The 16,384-nt window shown below is 40.0% G+C and overlaps 2 protein-coding genes and 1 pseudogene across 2 annotated transcripts; 1 reads left to right on the plus strand and 2 right to left on the minus strand.

Moving 5' to 3' along the window:
* Positions 1-2,526: 2,526 nt before the first annotated feature.
* Positions 2,527-8,617, minus strand: LOC126792706 (uncharacterized). The gene is given in 17 exon segments (XM_050519170.1): positions 2,527-2,929; positions 3,010-3,063; positions 3,195-3,337; positions 4,047-4,229; positions 4,312-4,387; positions 4,708-4,816; positions 4,922-5,069; positions 5,323-5,389; positions 5,568-5,704; positions 5,892-6,073; positions 6,172-6,259; positions 6,938-7,012; positions 7,015-7,137; positions 7,139-7,267; positions 7,269-7,384; positions 7,387-7,603; positions 7,605-8,617. Coding segments are annotated over 17 exon segments (2,922 nt in total). The 5' UTR covers positions 8,379-8,617; the 3' UTR covers positions 2,527-2,628.
* Positions 8,618-10,888: 2,271 nt separating this feature from the next.
* Positions 10,889-13,710, plus strand: LOC126793959 (uncharacterized). The gene is made up of 5 exons (XM_050520596.1): positions 10,889-10,894; positions 11,912-12,012; positions 12,128-12,242; positions 12,359-12,473; positions 12,640-13,710. Exons 2-5 carry the CDS (start codon positions 11,912-11,914, stop codon positions 13,578-13,580), a joined length of 1,272 nt encoding a protein of 423 aa, XP_050376553.1. The 5' UTR covers positions 10,889-10,894; the 3' UTR covers positions 13,581-13,710.
* Positions 13,711-15,428: 1,718 nt separating this feature from the next.
* Positions 15,429-16,017, minus strand: LOC126797364 (cucumber peeling cupredoxin-like; annotated as a pseudogene).
* Positions 16,018-16,384: the final 367 nt, after the last annotated feature.

Here is a 16,384-nt window from a genome sequence, read left to right on the forward strand (position 1 = left end):
TTACTAATTATCACTGACTTTCATTTTTTTACAGGAGATCCAGCAAATATGTTGTTTGGAATGTCGTGTGAACAATTGGTCAATTATCAGAAAATAGTTAATAATGCTAATACTGGGAGGTATACAATTCTACCGTATCACTTTGATTACTATTATATGCATATAGCAACTTATTATCTCATTGTATGTTTTGTCTCAGTACATCTACCGATAACTATGTGCCAAACAGAAGATCGACGATTCAGCAGTGTTACCAAGGATAAAATTTCATATAATTCTGTAATAAAATGTAAGGACATTTATGTTGTCAGTGTATTAAAGTTGGTTGATTCTAAATCTGTATTTAATTTAATTTAATCTATTCTTACAAGACCCGCGCGCACGCGCGGGTTAATACCTAGTAGGTTCTAGATTGGCTTTCATCTTTACTGTAGATGGAAGGCTTGAGAGTTGGTTAAATTGTTTCTAATGTGTAGTCTATCTTATATATCATTGTGGGAGTTTGTTCTCAGAACTTCTTGTTCCGTCTGTAAGATGGCGATGAAAGGGTATGTAATGTCTACATTTGATATTAGTTGTACTCGTTCCTAATTAATTTAAAAACTGTAATGGTATTTGATTTAAAAAAATATAATACTTTACCTCAAATCATAGAAGTGCCTGTTCTCTTAAATAGATAACACACATTAAGTACATAGCACATACAAACACTTAAATACCAATGAAGTAGTCGTAGTCGTAAAACACATACTATTACATGAAGGTAATTATATAGGAATATGCATACCATTGTCTTTCTAAAAAGCACTCGAAATATAACACAAGTATCAATGAAATTTTGCATACAGTAAATTATTTGAACTAACCTTTTTGCCCAGAATGTAGTGACTCTCTTCTAAAACACTCTTAGCCACCGAAGCATCAACAAAGGTAACAAAACCAAACTCTCTAGGTTGACGAGTCCTTTTATCCAAAACAATCACACACTCTTCTACCTCCCCATATCTGCTAAAGTGGTCTTCCAATATATCCTCATCAACTTCCCTTGTTATTCCGCCCACAAATAGTTTTCTGTCTTGTTTTGCATCCATGACAACCAACGTTTACAAATCTCTAAAACTCAAAGTTTTTGTAGCTATATATATATGTGTATATATATATATATATATATTCTCTATGCAGAGTGAAGTTTCACTTTGAAATTACAGAGTGAAGTTCCAATTTTGGCACACTTTTCGGTCAAATTTTTTCACCACAAGCGATTTAATATTTAAGTATGTTATTTAAGATCATCTCTACAAAATTTCATCGAATTTGAAACTTTTTATTGAAGTTTTGCATTGTTCACTCCAAGCCCCATACTAGGCGTTTGGCGAGGGGGATCAGTTTTGGCATCAAGTCCTGATTTTGAAGCATTGTGTGTCACCAAGGCTGAGTATGAGGAGCTTGGATCTGCTCGATGTCGCAAGAGATTCTTTTGATGGGTACTGGCAGTTTTGGAGGGTATGTTATTTGCAATGACCCACTTGTCATATTACTTGTGAAGGCGGAAGGTATCAAATAATTCTGGGGACCTTGACACTATTCTGTATCTTCAGCAAGTCCATGAGGGAAAATTCAACCCAGTAGCTTCTACAAAGTCTGTTGTCACCACTGGAAAGAGACTTGCTTGAGGAATTGAAGCCTGACACTTCGTTATACTTATCAATGTGATAATGTCACATTGTCACCCACCTTCAATACTTGAGATAAGTCCGAAATTTCCCTCCCATTAACTTTAAAGTCGTCTCTTCCAAGTGGACAAACCAATCCAGCTCCAACAGTACAAATTGCTCCTTTGGGAAGAGCCCTGCGAATTATCGCCTGCACAATGCTTCCTTCGAGAGTGTTTCACCTATCATTGTCTATAAGAGGGAACCCCTAATGACCAATGTCACTTGCTTGACTTTGACTGCAACTATAGTTAAAACAATATGGAAGAAGAGAGTTAACTTGGAGAAGTCAAACACCTTGGCACCAAGTTTGTGAGCTTAGTCAAGACCGAATCATTTGGCGTTTTCATCTAATTTCCATCACTCTTTAGTCATGATAAGACGAGTTTAACAGGCACACAAGATAACAAGGACACCAACCGAGATGAAAATCACCTTTTATACTCAGAGAGAGAGAGAGAGAGAGAGAGAGAGAGAGAGAGAGAGAGAGAGAGAGAGAGAAGTTGGTGTTCTTATTATCTTGTGAACTCTCTTATCATGACTAATGAGAGACAAGTTGGCGAAGAAAATTGAAGAAGCCACTACAAAGTTAAAATATTATGTTAAGAGAACTGCGTATATTACATTTACAGTGCTTCTGTATTGGTCACAACGGAAGGGCAAAACTTCATGAGCTTATCTCGCAAAACAGCTGCAGTCTTGATGTACAAATTCAATTTTTAAACCTGAAAATTTCATTCTCAGTAGTTCACTGACTGAGAATACATTTTCTGTCGGAGCGTCCACCATATCACATTGTTATATAACCTTTTCCCCATGAATTCATAAGAGCATCTTCCCAACACACGTTTGCCTATTCTCACATAAAGTACAGACGGAATGACCAGATTGCAACCGAGTGATGAGACAATGGTGTTCATTCAGCATATGGCTGAGAGTTCATGCAAAGATGCACCAACTTCCTCTGGTATTGCCCAAAATATTCACCTTCTGCAATCACATCTTCATTTTCTGGTCCCAGCCCAGGCAAATGTGGCAGCTTGTCCTTGATTGAAGATTTGGATTCATGATCAGAGTTTCCTGAATCAGAGATGATGTTGGCGTGAATTTCTCGGCAAGCAAGAATGAACATAGCGGCAGTGTCAGGTTGTTGGACCTCACGAAGTGCTGCCAGTGCCCCTTGCATTGAACCAGCTGCAACGTACAAAATCAGAGCCCTGCATTTGGTTCATTGATGGGGCTTAGAACATGACTGAGAATAAGGTTGAAAAGGAAACTAACATGTGAAATGGCTTACCTCCATATGTTGTGTTCGGCATGGAGGACGTGCGCAGCCCATCTCAGCAACACCCTGGAACAAAAAAAAAACAAAAAAACTTGAATTCCTTAACAACATGAATGACAATCTCCATGAATAAAGAATGTTTGATTCCATAAAAGTTAACCACAGACACACAAGGATATTTAGCTAGGAGAAACAACCTTGCATAATCAGATCCTTTCCAATGGGTGGCAGCTAAAGTAGCAGCATCAGTCCAGCACCCTGCATCTTGTAACTGCACAAGAGATGACATTAAAATGAGTGAGAGAAGAATACATGATGTATCATGAGGAACATTACTCCCCTTGGTAAACAACTAACAAAACTCAGGACCAGCTCTACTAACCATCCATGACAACTGGATTCATATTTTGCTCCATTACCCCCCTCAAAACATCATGTGCTAAGCAGAAGAAAACTTGTCTTGATACCAGTTTAAGGCTACAAAATGCATACACCCCACCCCAAAGCAGAAGCACAGGTAGTTATACAAAAGAATCACCCCAAACAAACTGATACAAGAGTAATCGTCTGACAAATCCTCTAGGTTATCCAGAGTGAATGAAAAGAGGAACCCAAAAGAGAGAGATTTTCCTTAATTTAATTTTCGGCAGTTGGATAGACCCCATAATAGCTCTTGAAACATGTGAAGAAGTGCAACCATATGTTGAAGAGATCCATATTGTGTCAAGATGCATTGATTCACAAGCTACAAAAGCTTGTTCAGCTAAGATTTAGGATATGGAGGTTAGTTTGCAACTAAGATTTAGGATATGGAGTGATGAAGTGAATAAGAGTCAGCAAGTACGGTCAACAGACAAAACTAAGAACAAAGAAAAGGATAAGGATATCCTCCAATATGTCAACTGCTGCCTACCCTTCAAGGAAAGAAGCATTGTCTACCCTGAGGTCCAGCAATATTCAAAACAAAAAAGTTGAGCAAATATTTTTTACTTAGAAGGAAATGCATTCGGAATATTGAATATGTCAAGGAATAGTTGATTCACACTTACAAGATCATATACGGAAAATGTATTGTCATAAAAGAGAACAGCAACACGCCCCCTACTATGGTCTCCAGGAACAACAGGTGAGAACTTAATTCTGCGGATACCTTCTCTATGAGTGTTAAATGAAGAAGAATGCCCAGTTGTTACATCCCACCAGCGAATATTTCCTGACCTGTCCCCCATTACCTGAAAGTTGATTCACAAAAGAAATATCAAGGGATAATTGAGATCTGATATGATTAAAACTTGTAAAATTTGTGATGCATACCACATGAGGCAAACGGTATGCCATCGCTGTGATTAGCCCATCAGATGAGACAAATGAAGAAGAAGGCCATTTTGGTCTAGGAAAAAAAAGATAAAAACACCCATTATGAGAATAAACTGATAATATATGAATGGTTTATGATATATTTATACTGAAACATTCAACATGTGACACTTTCTCCAATTGTTGTCATCTCCAACTAGAATAGATCCAAAAATTTCGTTATATGACTAAGTTTAGTAGTCAGGAAGCGCAAGATATTAGATATTAATATATTATACTAATCTTTTTCATCTGAAAGATCGTGATAGGCCTGAGCGGACCAACCAGGATGGAACAGAAAGTGTAGCTGCAAAAATACAGAAATCAGAATACAGTAATCATATTGAGAACTACCTGAAGTCACGAATCCTTCGCCCATGAACCTCAAAAACACCAAGAGCACCATTTGCAAGTGCAAATGCAAAGCTTTCGGAAGTGTCATCTTGGGATCCATCAGAGCCCTCTATATTCCGGAATACACTTAACAACATTACTTTTGTTGCTAAAACAGTATCTAATCAATAAAAACAATTAGAGAAAGTGAAGCTTATCAAGTAAATGAGCTCACTTGAATCAGATGATGTCTTATCTAATGCCCCAGATGTCTGATTATTGGGAGGTAATGATGATTGCTTAGAAGGTGCATTATGAGGGGGGCATGGAACTGTTGGGAGTGTCCACTCCAGAACCGTAAATGGAAGTGCTAGTGATCTAAGCTACATGAGATATGGAGAATAATGAAAACCAAGATGAGGGATTACATCTGATCCCACTTTAGAATAACTATTAAATTAATTATACAGCTGAGGGAAACTGAAAAATACATATGAACAAGAAAAGGCGTATTATTTTCACAATGATCTGAAAATTGAAAATCTCTGTTTATATTATGTAACGGATAGCAAGATCAATTGCTTGAAACTATTTCATGCTGGAATAAAAAATAATCAAAATTATTAACAATTTTACCATTATGGGAGTCTTTGTCATAGCCCAAACCTCTACTGGTGCATCACGGAGCAAAATAAGAAGGTACCTGGAACAAGCAATAACGTTACAGTGAGCTAAGAAGTTACACTGTATAACCCACACAAATGAAAGTAGAGTGAAAGAAAGAAGACAAGCCATTCATAATAGACCACAACTTAAAAGAACATTATCGAAATATGTCTTAATATATATTTATAGTAATTTCATATTCCACGGGTACCAACCTTCCAGAGGAAGAAGTCCTTAAAGCTCTTATGGGTGCACATTCAGGCTTTTGCAAAACCCGAAATGGTTTATTTAGGCCACTTCTAAGACAGGTCACAATTAGTCTGTTGATAAAACCTCCAATTTTTTCACTTACCTAAATCAACAAAAGTTTATGTTACCTACACTTGACAGTATAATGACTTCTCATTCGAACTAGAGCTTATCATGGTTGCCAGCCTTTTCCTCAAAATAATAGGAGCTTAATGAACGACAATTCCGAGAATCAAATCAAATCAGATAGGAACCGCAAACAGTTGGTGACATATTCATATGCAACATACCTGAGTATATGAAAATGAAACCAGTCTAGAATTTCCAAGCCACCGTAGTCCCCTAACAGTTCCGTTATGAACAGAAAAACTTGCAGCGACTGCATTGGCAGAAACATCAACAATATCCACTATCCCACTCTTAGTTCCCAAAGCAACCAATGGAACAGCTACCACATGATAGTTCCCCCCACCTTTACATGCAATTAACTTAAAGGGTATCAAAACTTATCCCAACTGCTAGTTCATAAAATAAAAAATATGCTTTAGATTTATGAGAGGATGAACTCACGGCCTAAAGTAGCTGTTGAAGAATGTGAAGGTACAACTAGCATAGTCACTGCTGAAGAAAGAAGCTGAAGCTGTCCCACTAAGCTAATCTGCAACAGTAATTCGGCTTTGTAAGCATGCATAAATCTGAAAAGTTTAGATTTATGGTCTTCATTATGACAGTTTACTTATTCTGACTATAATAAAAGGAATATATAAATATAAATAAAAAAGGGAAAGAAAAAAAAAATCTCTAAATCCCTAAATTTAGAGCTATAGTTTTTCATTCCTTCTCAAGTATATAAAAATATAGCTCTTCATTTGCCAATAACAAAATTTGATGTTTACTCAAAAAAAAAAAAACATTTGATGTAGGATTTTGTCACCATTAATGGGCATATATTATGGTGTGTTGTGCATAGGCACTGCGTGTACAGTGTACCAGTGGTCGTGAAGGCACCTAGTGGGGGATGCGAAGTAGGTTGTATCACTTGTGAGGCCAATCACGGCCTAGGTCTTAAAAATTAGATAAAAACGGGAAATATTGGAAAATTCTAGTATACATCTCACATTGGTTAATATTGTTTTGTGAGTGAGATTAAAAAAATAATATTTATTATCAATCATTAGATGAGATGTATAACATATATTAATATACAGTAGATTAACCCAGAAATAGTATTTAATTTTCAAATTTATGTCACAACATGACAAACTGTCCAGACAGAGAACTCAACCCTAAGAAAACCATTTACCACGAGAGTGCAAAAGATAATCTACCAACCAACCTTAAGTGACATTTCTGTATGGCCGATGGTAGATCTTGAATGCCGGCTTCTGCCATCATTGCTCATTTGCTCTGTTCTGATTGCTCACTCGCTTCCATCCCATCTCCTCCCGTAGAAGCAACTACAGTATTTGTATTGGTTCCAGTAACTGACACGTCACTGCTATCAGAAACCCCGTCCAAGTTTTTATCATCCTTGTGGATTGTATTCAAGACCTTCGGCAGTCAAGAGCCAGTTCCAAACTTTTCCATCATCGGAAATGGAGACCAAGTGGGTTTTAGAAAGAACAAGAGGCGCGTCACAAAAATCAAAAGGATTATCAAAGTCCGCCAGCAGAGAATGGAGAATCAGGTGCGTCAGAATATAGCTTGCCGATGTTTTGCTAGGTCGAATCTGATTGGGAGATGGCCACAGCAAGAACTGATGGAGAAGGAACAGATGTCCCGATCGGCGCCAAGTGCTGAGCCTGCCATCAACATGACCGCAGTAAACAAACTCGTTATTCGGATCCGGCAGCACATCAAGAAACTTCCCACAGCCCCGAGGCAATGCAGATGTATAGAGCTGCGTCTCATACTGCAAATCAAACACCACAAGCTCCCTGGGGAACGTCACAAACAGAATGTGCCTCCATTGCTGCGAGAAAGCAAACCTCGCCACGTGGAGGAGGGAACGCCGCCGAAGCCGACGACGTGCTACCGGCGGCCAGCTCCCTCTCCAGCTTCAGCAGCTCATTGCACTCGGTCCGAATCTGAAGCTCCTTGATGACCACGTCGTCCTCGGTCTCGCCTAAGACGGTGACGGAGAGCAAGAAGCCTTTGAGTCCGACGACGCAGAAATGGCGGGAATCGAAGGGATCGCGGCGGATGCAGGAGAGAATCTCCGGCGCGGCGTCGTACTTCCAGAAGCAGCGGCCGGTGGAGGAGGAGGAGTAGAGCGAGAGGGAGGAGAATCCGGAAATCGCGGCGAGGAGGTAGGAGTCGGGTCGGGCCTGGACCCAGCAGAGGTCCTGGACGGCGTGGCGGTCGTCGGAGTCGAACCAGAGGACCGGAGTCTTGATCCGGAGGTCAAGGAGCGCGATGCGGCCCTGACGGTCGCCGGCGGCGAGGAGGAGGTGCGAGCTGGACGGCTCGGTGGAGAGGAGGTCGCGGCCGAGAGGGAGCGGGGTCCACCGGACGGAGGTGACGAAGGCGGAGAGCGATGACGTGGCGGAGGAGGAGGAAAATTGGAATTGAGCCGGGGGAGGTATAGGGAGGGAGACGACGAGCTGCATTGAGCGAGTGTCGACGACGGAGATGGAGCTGCCGGCGGGGAACGCGAGGAAGCCGGAGGTGCTGACGTCGGCGGATCCGAAGTTGCTGCGGCTGGGCGGGCCCGGGAGCATGCAGTCCCAGCAGTCCTGGACTGTGGACGCCGCCGGTGGTGCTCTTGGGCTCGACATAGCTCCGGCGATCGGAAAAGGGGATCAGGTCATTTGTAAATTACTGAGATCAGTGTAACGAAAATTCAAAGGTCTTCTGTGGGGTCCACCAAAAGATTGAAATTCCTTTTGGTAGTAGTAGTAAATAGTAATTAGCAAATTCTGACTGGGCTTGAAAACCGACCCGCTTTATTGAACCCATTTATGTTTAGTGAATCTTTTCCTCTTTGGGAGAGGAATCCTTTTGGATGATCTATCATTCAACTCTTGTGGTGATCAATGGTACAGTTATACAGAGCATATGAGTGATACATGCCAATGTATAACTAGCTTGCCAATTATTAGTTGCCAGCGGAGATTGTTGCTAATGTTTCACTAATGTTTTTTTTTTAAATTAAATGTCATTACGACTTTTAAATTAATTGGGGGAAAAAACATGTTTCACTAATGTTCATGTTCTTTCTTGAAAAGAAATGGAAAACGCTTTAGATTAAAACGGTATGTTATTAAAAATGTTTCAACTGACTCAACTTGTTACTCGAACCACGTGAATTGTCGATTAGTATGATGTAAGCGGTTTCCATAATTTTAGTGATTTAGTATCCCACCCTTGAACCCTACTTACAATGCTTATGTGCGTGCATTATTCTCATAGAGCCGATCGAGGATTGATGGGAGCTGCAAGATCATTCTCATAATAGCAATTGGTTTCCCAAAAACCTTAAATTTCAATGTAGATGCAAGTCTTTCGATTGAGCCCTTTGGGACAAACTCAGGTCAGAATTATTGTACAAACACACGAGATGTCCTACAAGCCAGTGATGGCTAGTCCATCATGCAAATACGTCGATTCAGTGGACCTCTTGAACAGTCCGAAAACGATCCGCGATCACGATCAGAACATATCTCAAGCAACCAATTTCGTTTCAATGCTTCGGCTTGTAACTTGAGTGGTGAAATTATTCGAGTGTTTCAGAGTGTATTCGAGTATTGAAATTTCGGAATTGGAAAGTTACACGACTTCCATATAGGTCAGTGAAGTACCATCTGAAAGCTTGGTTCATGATCTTTCAGGATATTTTCATGGTTAAATTGGGTGGGTTCAGGGACAACTCTTTGTCTATGTGAGTGATGGACTTTACTGTTCGATTGGATTGAACAATGTGTGGATTCACCGTACTCTCACTCTCACTCTCACCCATCAATTATCAGTCTTACTAAAACGACGCAATGCATACGCTGCTTCATCCTCCACGTGTGCCCAAATTGGCATGAAGAAGAAGGGAGGACATATGTTCATGATTCACATGAGATGTAAACCCCCACTAAGGTAATACTTGTACTTGTTTAGTTTTCTTTGATACGGTTTTCTTTTTTGTTCGAATTTAAGCAATAGGATCGTATAGCGTTTGATCACGCACGAAAGATGTTTCTTTCTTTCTAAGGATCATAATGTGTTCGACAAAATGCCTAAAAGAAGATATTTCATTAGCCGGTCAGTTAATAGGATTTGCTGTGGAAAGAGAAAAGGTAAAGAATTGGGTAATTTCATGATATAATTCTGATTAACTGAAGTTGATCTGTACTTGGGTTGAGAACATCTATATATCTAGCATCCATCCTTGAAGCATTTTCTTCTTCTTTTTATGCAAACCACACACAAGTTTGTACAACATGTTTAACACATGTAGAGTCTCTCTAACCCACAAAACTGAAATCTTGGCGCAGAAAAGCCCTATTCGATGAACTTGATGATCACAATGGTGTACTGACTCTGATCATATATATTTGTCATTTTGAAAAGATATATCGTATCCTTGGCTCTGACATTGATCCCAGGCTTCCCCAGCAATGAAGTAACATCTTTATCACTCTTGAGAAAGCCCCACGTACACAGCTTGCAATCCGCTGAAGACAAAGCAAACGCCAAAGAACTTGAAGAGAAACATAAAAATAGTTGTACTTGAAATATCTGCAAGTACCATGTGTCAAAACCAGGTAAGCTAGCTTCATCCTGCAGTTTCCTTTGGCCCTCACTCAAATTTCAACTTTGGCTCCCTTTCCTTCTCTGCAGATACCATTATCCTTACGCAGTTGGCTTTGTCTGTTCTCTGCAGATATTATTATCTGCTACTCGGTAACTAGTGTGCACTTTCAAACTCGGAATTGTTACTCTAGTCATTGTTTGTAGTGTACTCAACACAATGAGAGCTAATCCAACGATTTCAAGCAGTTTCATTCAACTTAAAAATGGTTAACTTGTGTGCAGTTTGAAATTTTGGAGCTGGGAGCTGTTATATTAGTCATTGTTTGCGGCATACTTCACACAATGAGGCGCTGAGCTAATCGAAGGATTTTAAGTCAATGAGTTTCAAGACTCCGAGCACACGATACAGAACACCCCGTGTGCACACTAGTTACTGTAGAGCCGTTTTCAAGAAAGGACAAGACGTGCAATGCGTTGTCAGGGTGGTGTGAATACTCAATGCAGAGGATGCTTACACTATACAGTCCTGTAGCTGCTGCTGAACAAAAAGGTATGTTTCTCTGTTTCTATGTATGAAACGAAATAATGGTCTGGTAGATTCCTCTGCATATTTTCTGCTAACACATTAACACCAACATAAACACCATGAGCTGCAACAATGCTTAAATGCAGTAATGGCTTATATGAGAGACAGACCTAGAGTTACTGTTTGGATGAGTCAATCTCATCACCACTGACGATATCAATGCATCCAACGGTCTATACGGATCGCTGTGGACCACCAATACACCACAGGAGGGAGGTTAAAGCACACAGTTGGAGCTCATGGAGTTCTTCAATTGCATTTTGAAGTCCCACTCTGACTCAAGTGTAATAGGATGAGAGGTACCATCACAATTAAGACATTAATAAAGTGGGATCTTAGAACCCAAATCTTGTTGGTCTCATCTTCCAATTCTAGAATCTAGGTGGGATATTCTGACTCAAAATTTGACCTAAGATTTTTTTTTTGCATTTACCATCATTTAAATTTTCTGGAGGAGGATGACAGGTGCACCATTATTTTGAATCTGCTAATAAGATAGGGTGTCAATTTTAAGCTCATGTTTGGTGTCTGGCCATGATGGCCAAATTGCTAAATTGGTAAAATGGTGAGGGACAAATTTTGCAGACACACGCAAAAATTGATACCCACCCACAAAGCCACAAAGCCAATATTAACAAGTCTCTGTCTCTTTTAAGGGGTGAGACCCCCATCACTCAACTTAAGAAAAGATTGGACATAAAAAAAAAACACTACGGTTAAACCCCTCTTAAATTATTGGGTAAGAAGACAATAGCATTGGAAAGCGACCCTTCCCCTCTCCCCATGTACTACCCAGCCAAAGTTTGTCCCTTTGCACAAACTTAGAGAATGAAGGTTGGCAAACAGTGACAAACCCACAACTAAACTTAAACCCATCACTCCCTTAAAGCTCCATGAAACTCTAGCACACCCAAAACTCCTTAAAGACTCAATCTTTCCTTACCTTGTTCAGAACCCTTTTCTTGTTTGTGTTTCTTCAAGATGCCAAGGCCGGGTCCGAGGCCCTATGAGTGCGTCAGGCGAGCTTGGCATAGCGATAGGCACCAACCCATGAGAGGTTCCATCATTCAGCAGATGTTCAGGTTGTTGTTGTTGCTGTTGTTCTGTGTTCTGGGTTCTCTTCGCTTTGTTGGTTTTCTGTGTCAAGGTCCTTGCTTTTGTACATTCTGCTGATTCCCAAGTTTGTTTTTGATTCAGGGTTGTCAATGAGGTTCATAGCTCTAAGACGAAGAACAACAAGGAGTGGCAGGAGAAGCTGCCCATGGTGGTTTTGAGAGCAGAGGAAATCATGTATTCCAAAGCCAATTCTGAGGTCCTTCTCTTCAATTGAACTTGTGTTTGGTTTAGGAATAGTTTGAAATGTTGCTCACTATTTTTTTGGATGCACCCTTTTTTGCTTATTTTGATTAGTGTTTATTGCTGCTCTAGGCTGAGTACATGAATTCTGATACACTATGGGATAGAGCAAATGACGCCATTAACACTATTATTCGAAGAGAGGAGGGCACTGAAACCGGGGACCTTTTGCCGCCGTGTGTTGAAGGTATCACTGTGTGTACTGATCTATTTGCATTTTGTGGCTTGTTGTAATATTTTTTAGTGTAAGTTCTAGCTTTGGTTTAGTTTGCAAGCAAAAATTTTGTGCAAAATATGGATACAATAGAAGTGTGATTCTGTATGTGTATTGTGGTTCCTCCTCTTTATGCCAGCTGCGCTTAATCTGGGTTGTGTTGCGGTGAGAGCTTCGAGAAGCCAACGACACAGTAATCCGAGGAGTTACCTCATGCCGAGACCACAAGAACCCCCTTCTCCACCCACTAGGATCTTGGATAGACCATCCGATGAGCGGCGTCCTCCGTTTTCTCCTCCACATCCCCCTGGAAATCAACCAAACTTTGCAAGACCCTCAACTTTGAATTCTGGACATTATGTCCCAGAATCTCATAATCATGTCAACCACAGTAGTAACCTTACTAACCCTCGGCATTGCCCATTTTCACTTGAGAATGTTCCTGGTGGCCATAACCAGGTAGCAACAATGTCAACCAGCAACCAATTGAACTTAGGTTCAGTATATCCGTTGTATTATGGATCTAACTATCAAACTGAAGCATCCCAGTTAGGTCCTCAGGTCCCAGAAAATGTACATTCTGGGACTATATATGTTGGTACACCAGTTACATCAATGCATGAGCCTACCAGGAAGCACATTTTGACCTCTCAGAGGGCGGAAAATGTGTCACACGTAATTCCCCAAGTAGATGTTATGGACATCCAGGAGAAGCCACGAGAACCAGAATATGATTTATCTTTGAGGTTGGGTCCTGTCTCACATTCATGTACTGGTAGAAGCTTGGCCAGTGAAATGGAAGATATTGGTTCAATTAATTCTCAAGAAAGCAGAAAGTTCAACGATTATTCACCATCTATAAGTAAGGAGTTCTGTTTCTTTCCTACTAAGACTGCTTATGATCCTTCTGTGTCCACTTCAAGCATGTGGAATTCAGAGGGTGAAGATCGGAGTTTGGAAGCAACTTTAAGGAAGCAGAAATCAACTTTTAAAAAAAATGAAGAGGACGGGCAATTTTTCTGCCAGCCACCTGGCCAGCCCAACCAGTTTCCTGGTCGATTTACAGGGCCAGGTTTGTAGGCATTCTTTTCTTTTTGTAGTGTATATGCATTTAAGTTAATATCTCGATATAAGGTTCCGAATCCATTTATGAGAACTCTTTTATGTAGCTTTGATTGTGAAATTTCACAAGTTCATGTTAGTTGCTCCTTTTATGAGTTCATGCTATATGATCAATGCACAGGTGACAAAAAATTAAGGTTGAAACATGAAACTTTCCACATATCTGACAGCAACCACTAGGATCAGCCAATATTAAATTACCTAAATTAAAAAAAAGTGAAATAAAAATGATAGAATCAAGTTTTATGTAGACAAATTATTGGGATATCCGGTACTGATTAATATGATAGGATATAGAAACTCAAATTTTTTAGGGCTTGAAGTTCCTCTCTCCAGGACTGATGAATTATTTGTATAAGCTGTGTGAGGAATATTTTGTTTCTTTGTTCTTTTAGTCATCAACTAACAGTTCCTACAGCTTAAATGTTGAATAATGAGATTAAAACCTTTCAATTTCAGGATGGTCCTTAACGTTAGGCTCCAAGAGAAAATCTTGGCTATTTCTCTTGTTTTATTGTGGATTATAACTTTGCCTTGCCATTAGCTAATCTTTTGACTGAAAATACAGCATTATTAAAGATCATTATGATACTTTTAACTCTTCTGAAAATCATTAATTCACTGATGGTCGTCAAAGAAATCCTTTGATGTCAGATGTGGTTTAGGGTTTATGGTGTACTGTACACCATGTTGTGGGGAAGCCAGGCTGAATTGGATCTGGGAGGTCTATTAACGCCTGTGTTGAGTTTGGTGAAGGTGGGATAACTATAGTCCATAGGAGGAGGTACCTGAGTTTGCGTTTTCTGTTTGTTGATTTCACATGGGACTACTGAATAAAATGGGTGAAAAACTTGATATGTCTAGTAAAAGACACAGGTCGGATATAAAGTTTGATACTGAGTGACCAAGAAAAGATCATGCGTGGGGGCATTGTTGTGGGTGTTGTGAGTTGTGACATCAAAGAAATGGTATTGATGTATATGACCATTTATTGTTGCACATGACAAGAAAGACTAGGACCTCACATGTAAGAGATGAGTGAAAGAAAAGACTAGTCTGGAGTGACAACAATGCTGGCTAGACAGGAAGAAGCATAGAGCCTTGTGGTGTTTTGGTGGTAATGGCGAAGCGGCAATAGGGGTATAGGTATATTGGGGGATGGTCATTACAGCCATCTGGGGAGTATAGGTATATCGGGGGATGGTCATTACAGCATTCTGGTATTGCTCGCAGTTGTCATCCACAGTTGAGATGGAGTAGTGAGAACCAGTAGAAATAAGAACACTAAGTGTTCTGCTGTGTCTTTTTCATTTTCCATAGGAGAGACTCAAAGTGGAGAATCTGGAACTATAATGTGTATAATGTCTATTGGTTGTAACGAGCGTAGTCAATCAGTCAATGCTATGCAATAAAACTCGTTTAGCAAGCAATAGAAGCTATGGAGTATGATGAGCGGAGGGTTTTTTTCGTTTAGGTTCACATTGATAAGTCACAGCAGTAGAGAGCATACTTTAGACTGTTCTAACAACACTTTGATCAGTTGATGGCATCTTTCCATTTTTATTCAAATGAATTGTGCAATGGTTCTTTTAAAGAGATAAGGAAGAACATACAAAGGAAACCCCGACAACAACCAAAACTGACTTTGGATCATAATTTTCAAAAGCACACGAAGCTGAGAGGCGCTCCTTCATTTATGTTACTGAGTACTGACTGATGGATCATCAATTTATTTACGTATAAGACTTGATTGAAATTACATATCATACTTAATCGAAAAAATCGATGACATTATTCTTCATATCTTCACATGTAAGTGAAGGAAATAATCAGCGTGGAGCTGATGAGCCAAAGTAGTATGGACGCTACAGTATCATGGGCGCGCCAGAAACTACAGTGATGTTCACCTCTGGCCTCGCTCGCAGTTGTCGCCAATGGTGCAGACGAAGTACAAAGAACCAGCAGATTTAAGAGGGAAGCTACCAGTAAGATCACCACCAGCAGAACTAAACCAGATTCCGGGGTTGCTGCAATTGAGGTATTCTTCCTCAGTTGCTTCTGCCAGAGAGTTATTTCCACTCACTTTGAATGCTGCAATATTTATACAGAAGACCCAACAATTAGTGATACTTCTAAAACACACTGTTAAAAACAATTAATGTCAAAGAACTCACTAACTGTATCCCCAATCTGAAATGTCTTAGGCTGCCCAATCTGAATAGAAGGAGGTGTTAGGGGGAAGAGTCCACCCCAAGCTGTCCCCAACTATATATTCTGTTGCTGCAGTTGCACCCTTCATCAAACCCACCATAACAACCATTAAACTTAAGCAAGCCATCATATTCATATCCCTGCAGCTTGCCATTTCCTTATACCTTGTATCTCAAATTCTCTACGGAAGTTGGAACTCATTTTTAGTGTTAGATTAGGCGGATGGTATTGTATATGTAGGCCGCGATGGTTGCGCAGGATGACAACCTAGAACAGGGCCGGGCTAAGGCGAAGCAGGCCTGCGCCTGGAGCCTCCAAATTAAAGGGCCTCCAAACTTTTTTTTTTAATATAAGCTTGTTTTTCACTGAAATGAGCTGGTGACCTGGTGTATTTTTTAGTGGAATGAATTATGAAAAGTTTTGGAAAGCTTGTTCTTTTTTTTCTTTTTTCAAAAAGTGTTGGAAAAATTTCGGTGGTTTAAGGCTTTAAGCTTTTGTCTTTGGAGTTTTATATTTGTATATATCCATGACGTGTTAACAAATGCCAAGAA

This window comes from Argentina anserina, chromosome 1 (genome assembly GCF_933775445.1).
Source record: "Argentina anserina chromosome 1, drPotAnse1.1, whole genome shotgun sequence".
Lineage (NCBI taxonomy): Eukaryota > Viridiplantae > Streptophyta > Magnoliopsida > Rosales > Rosaceae > Argentina > Argentina anserina.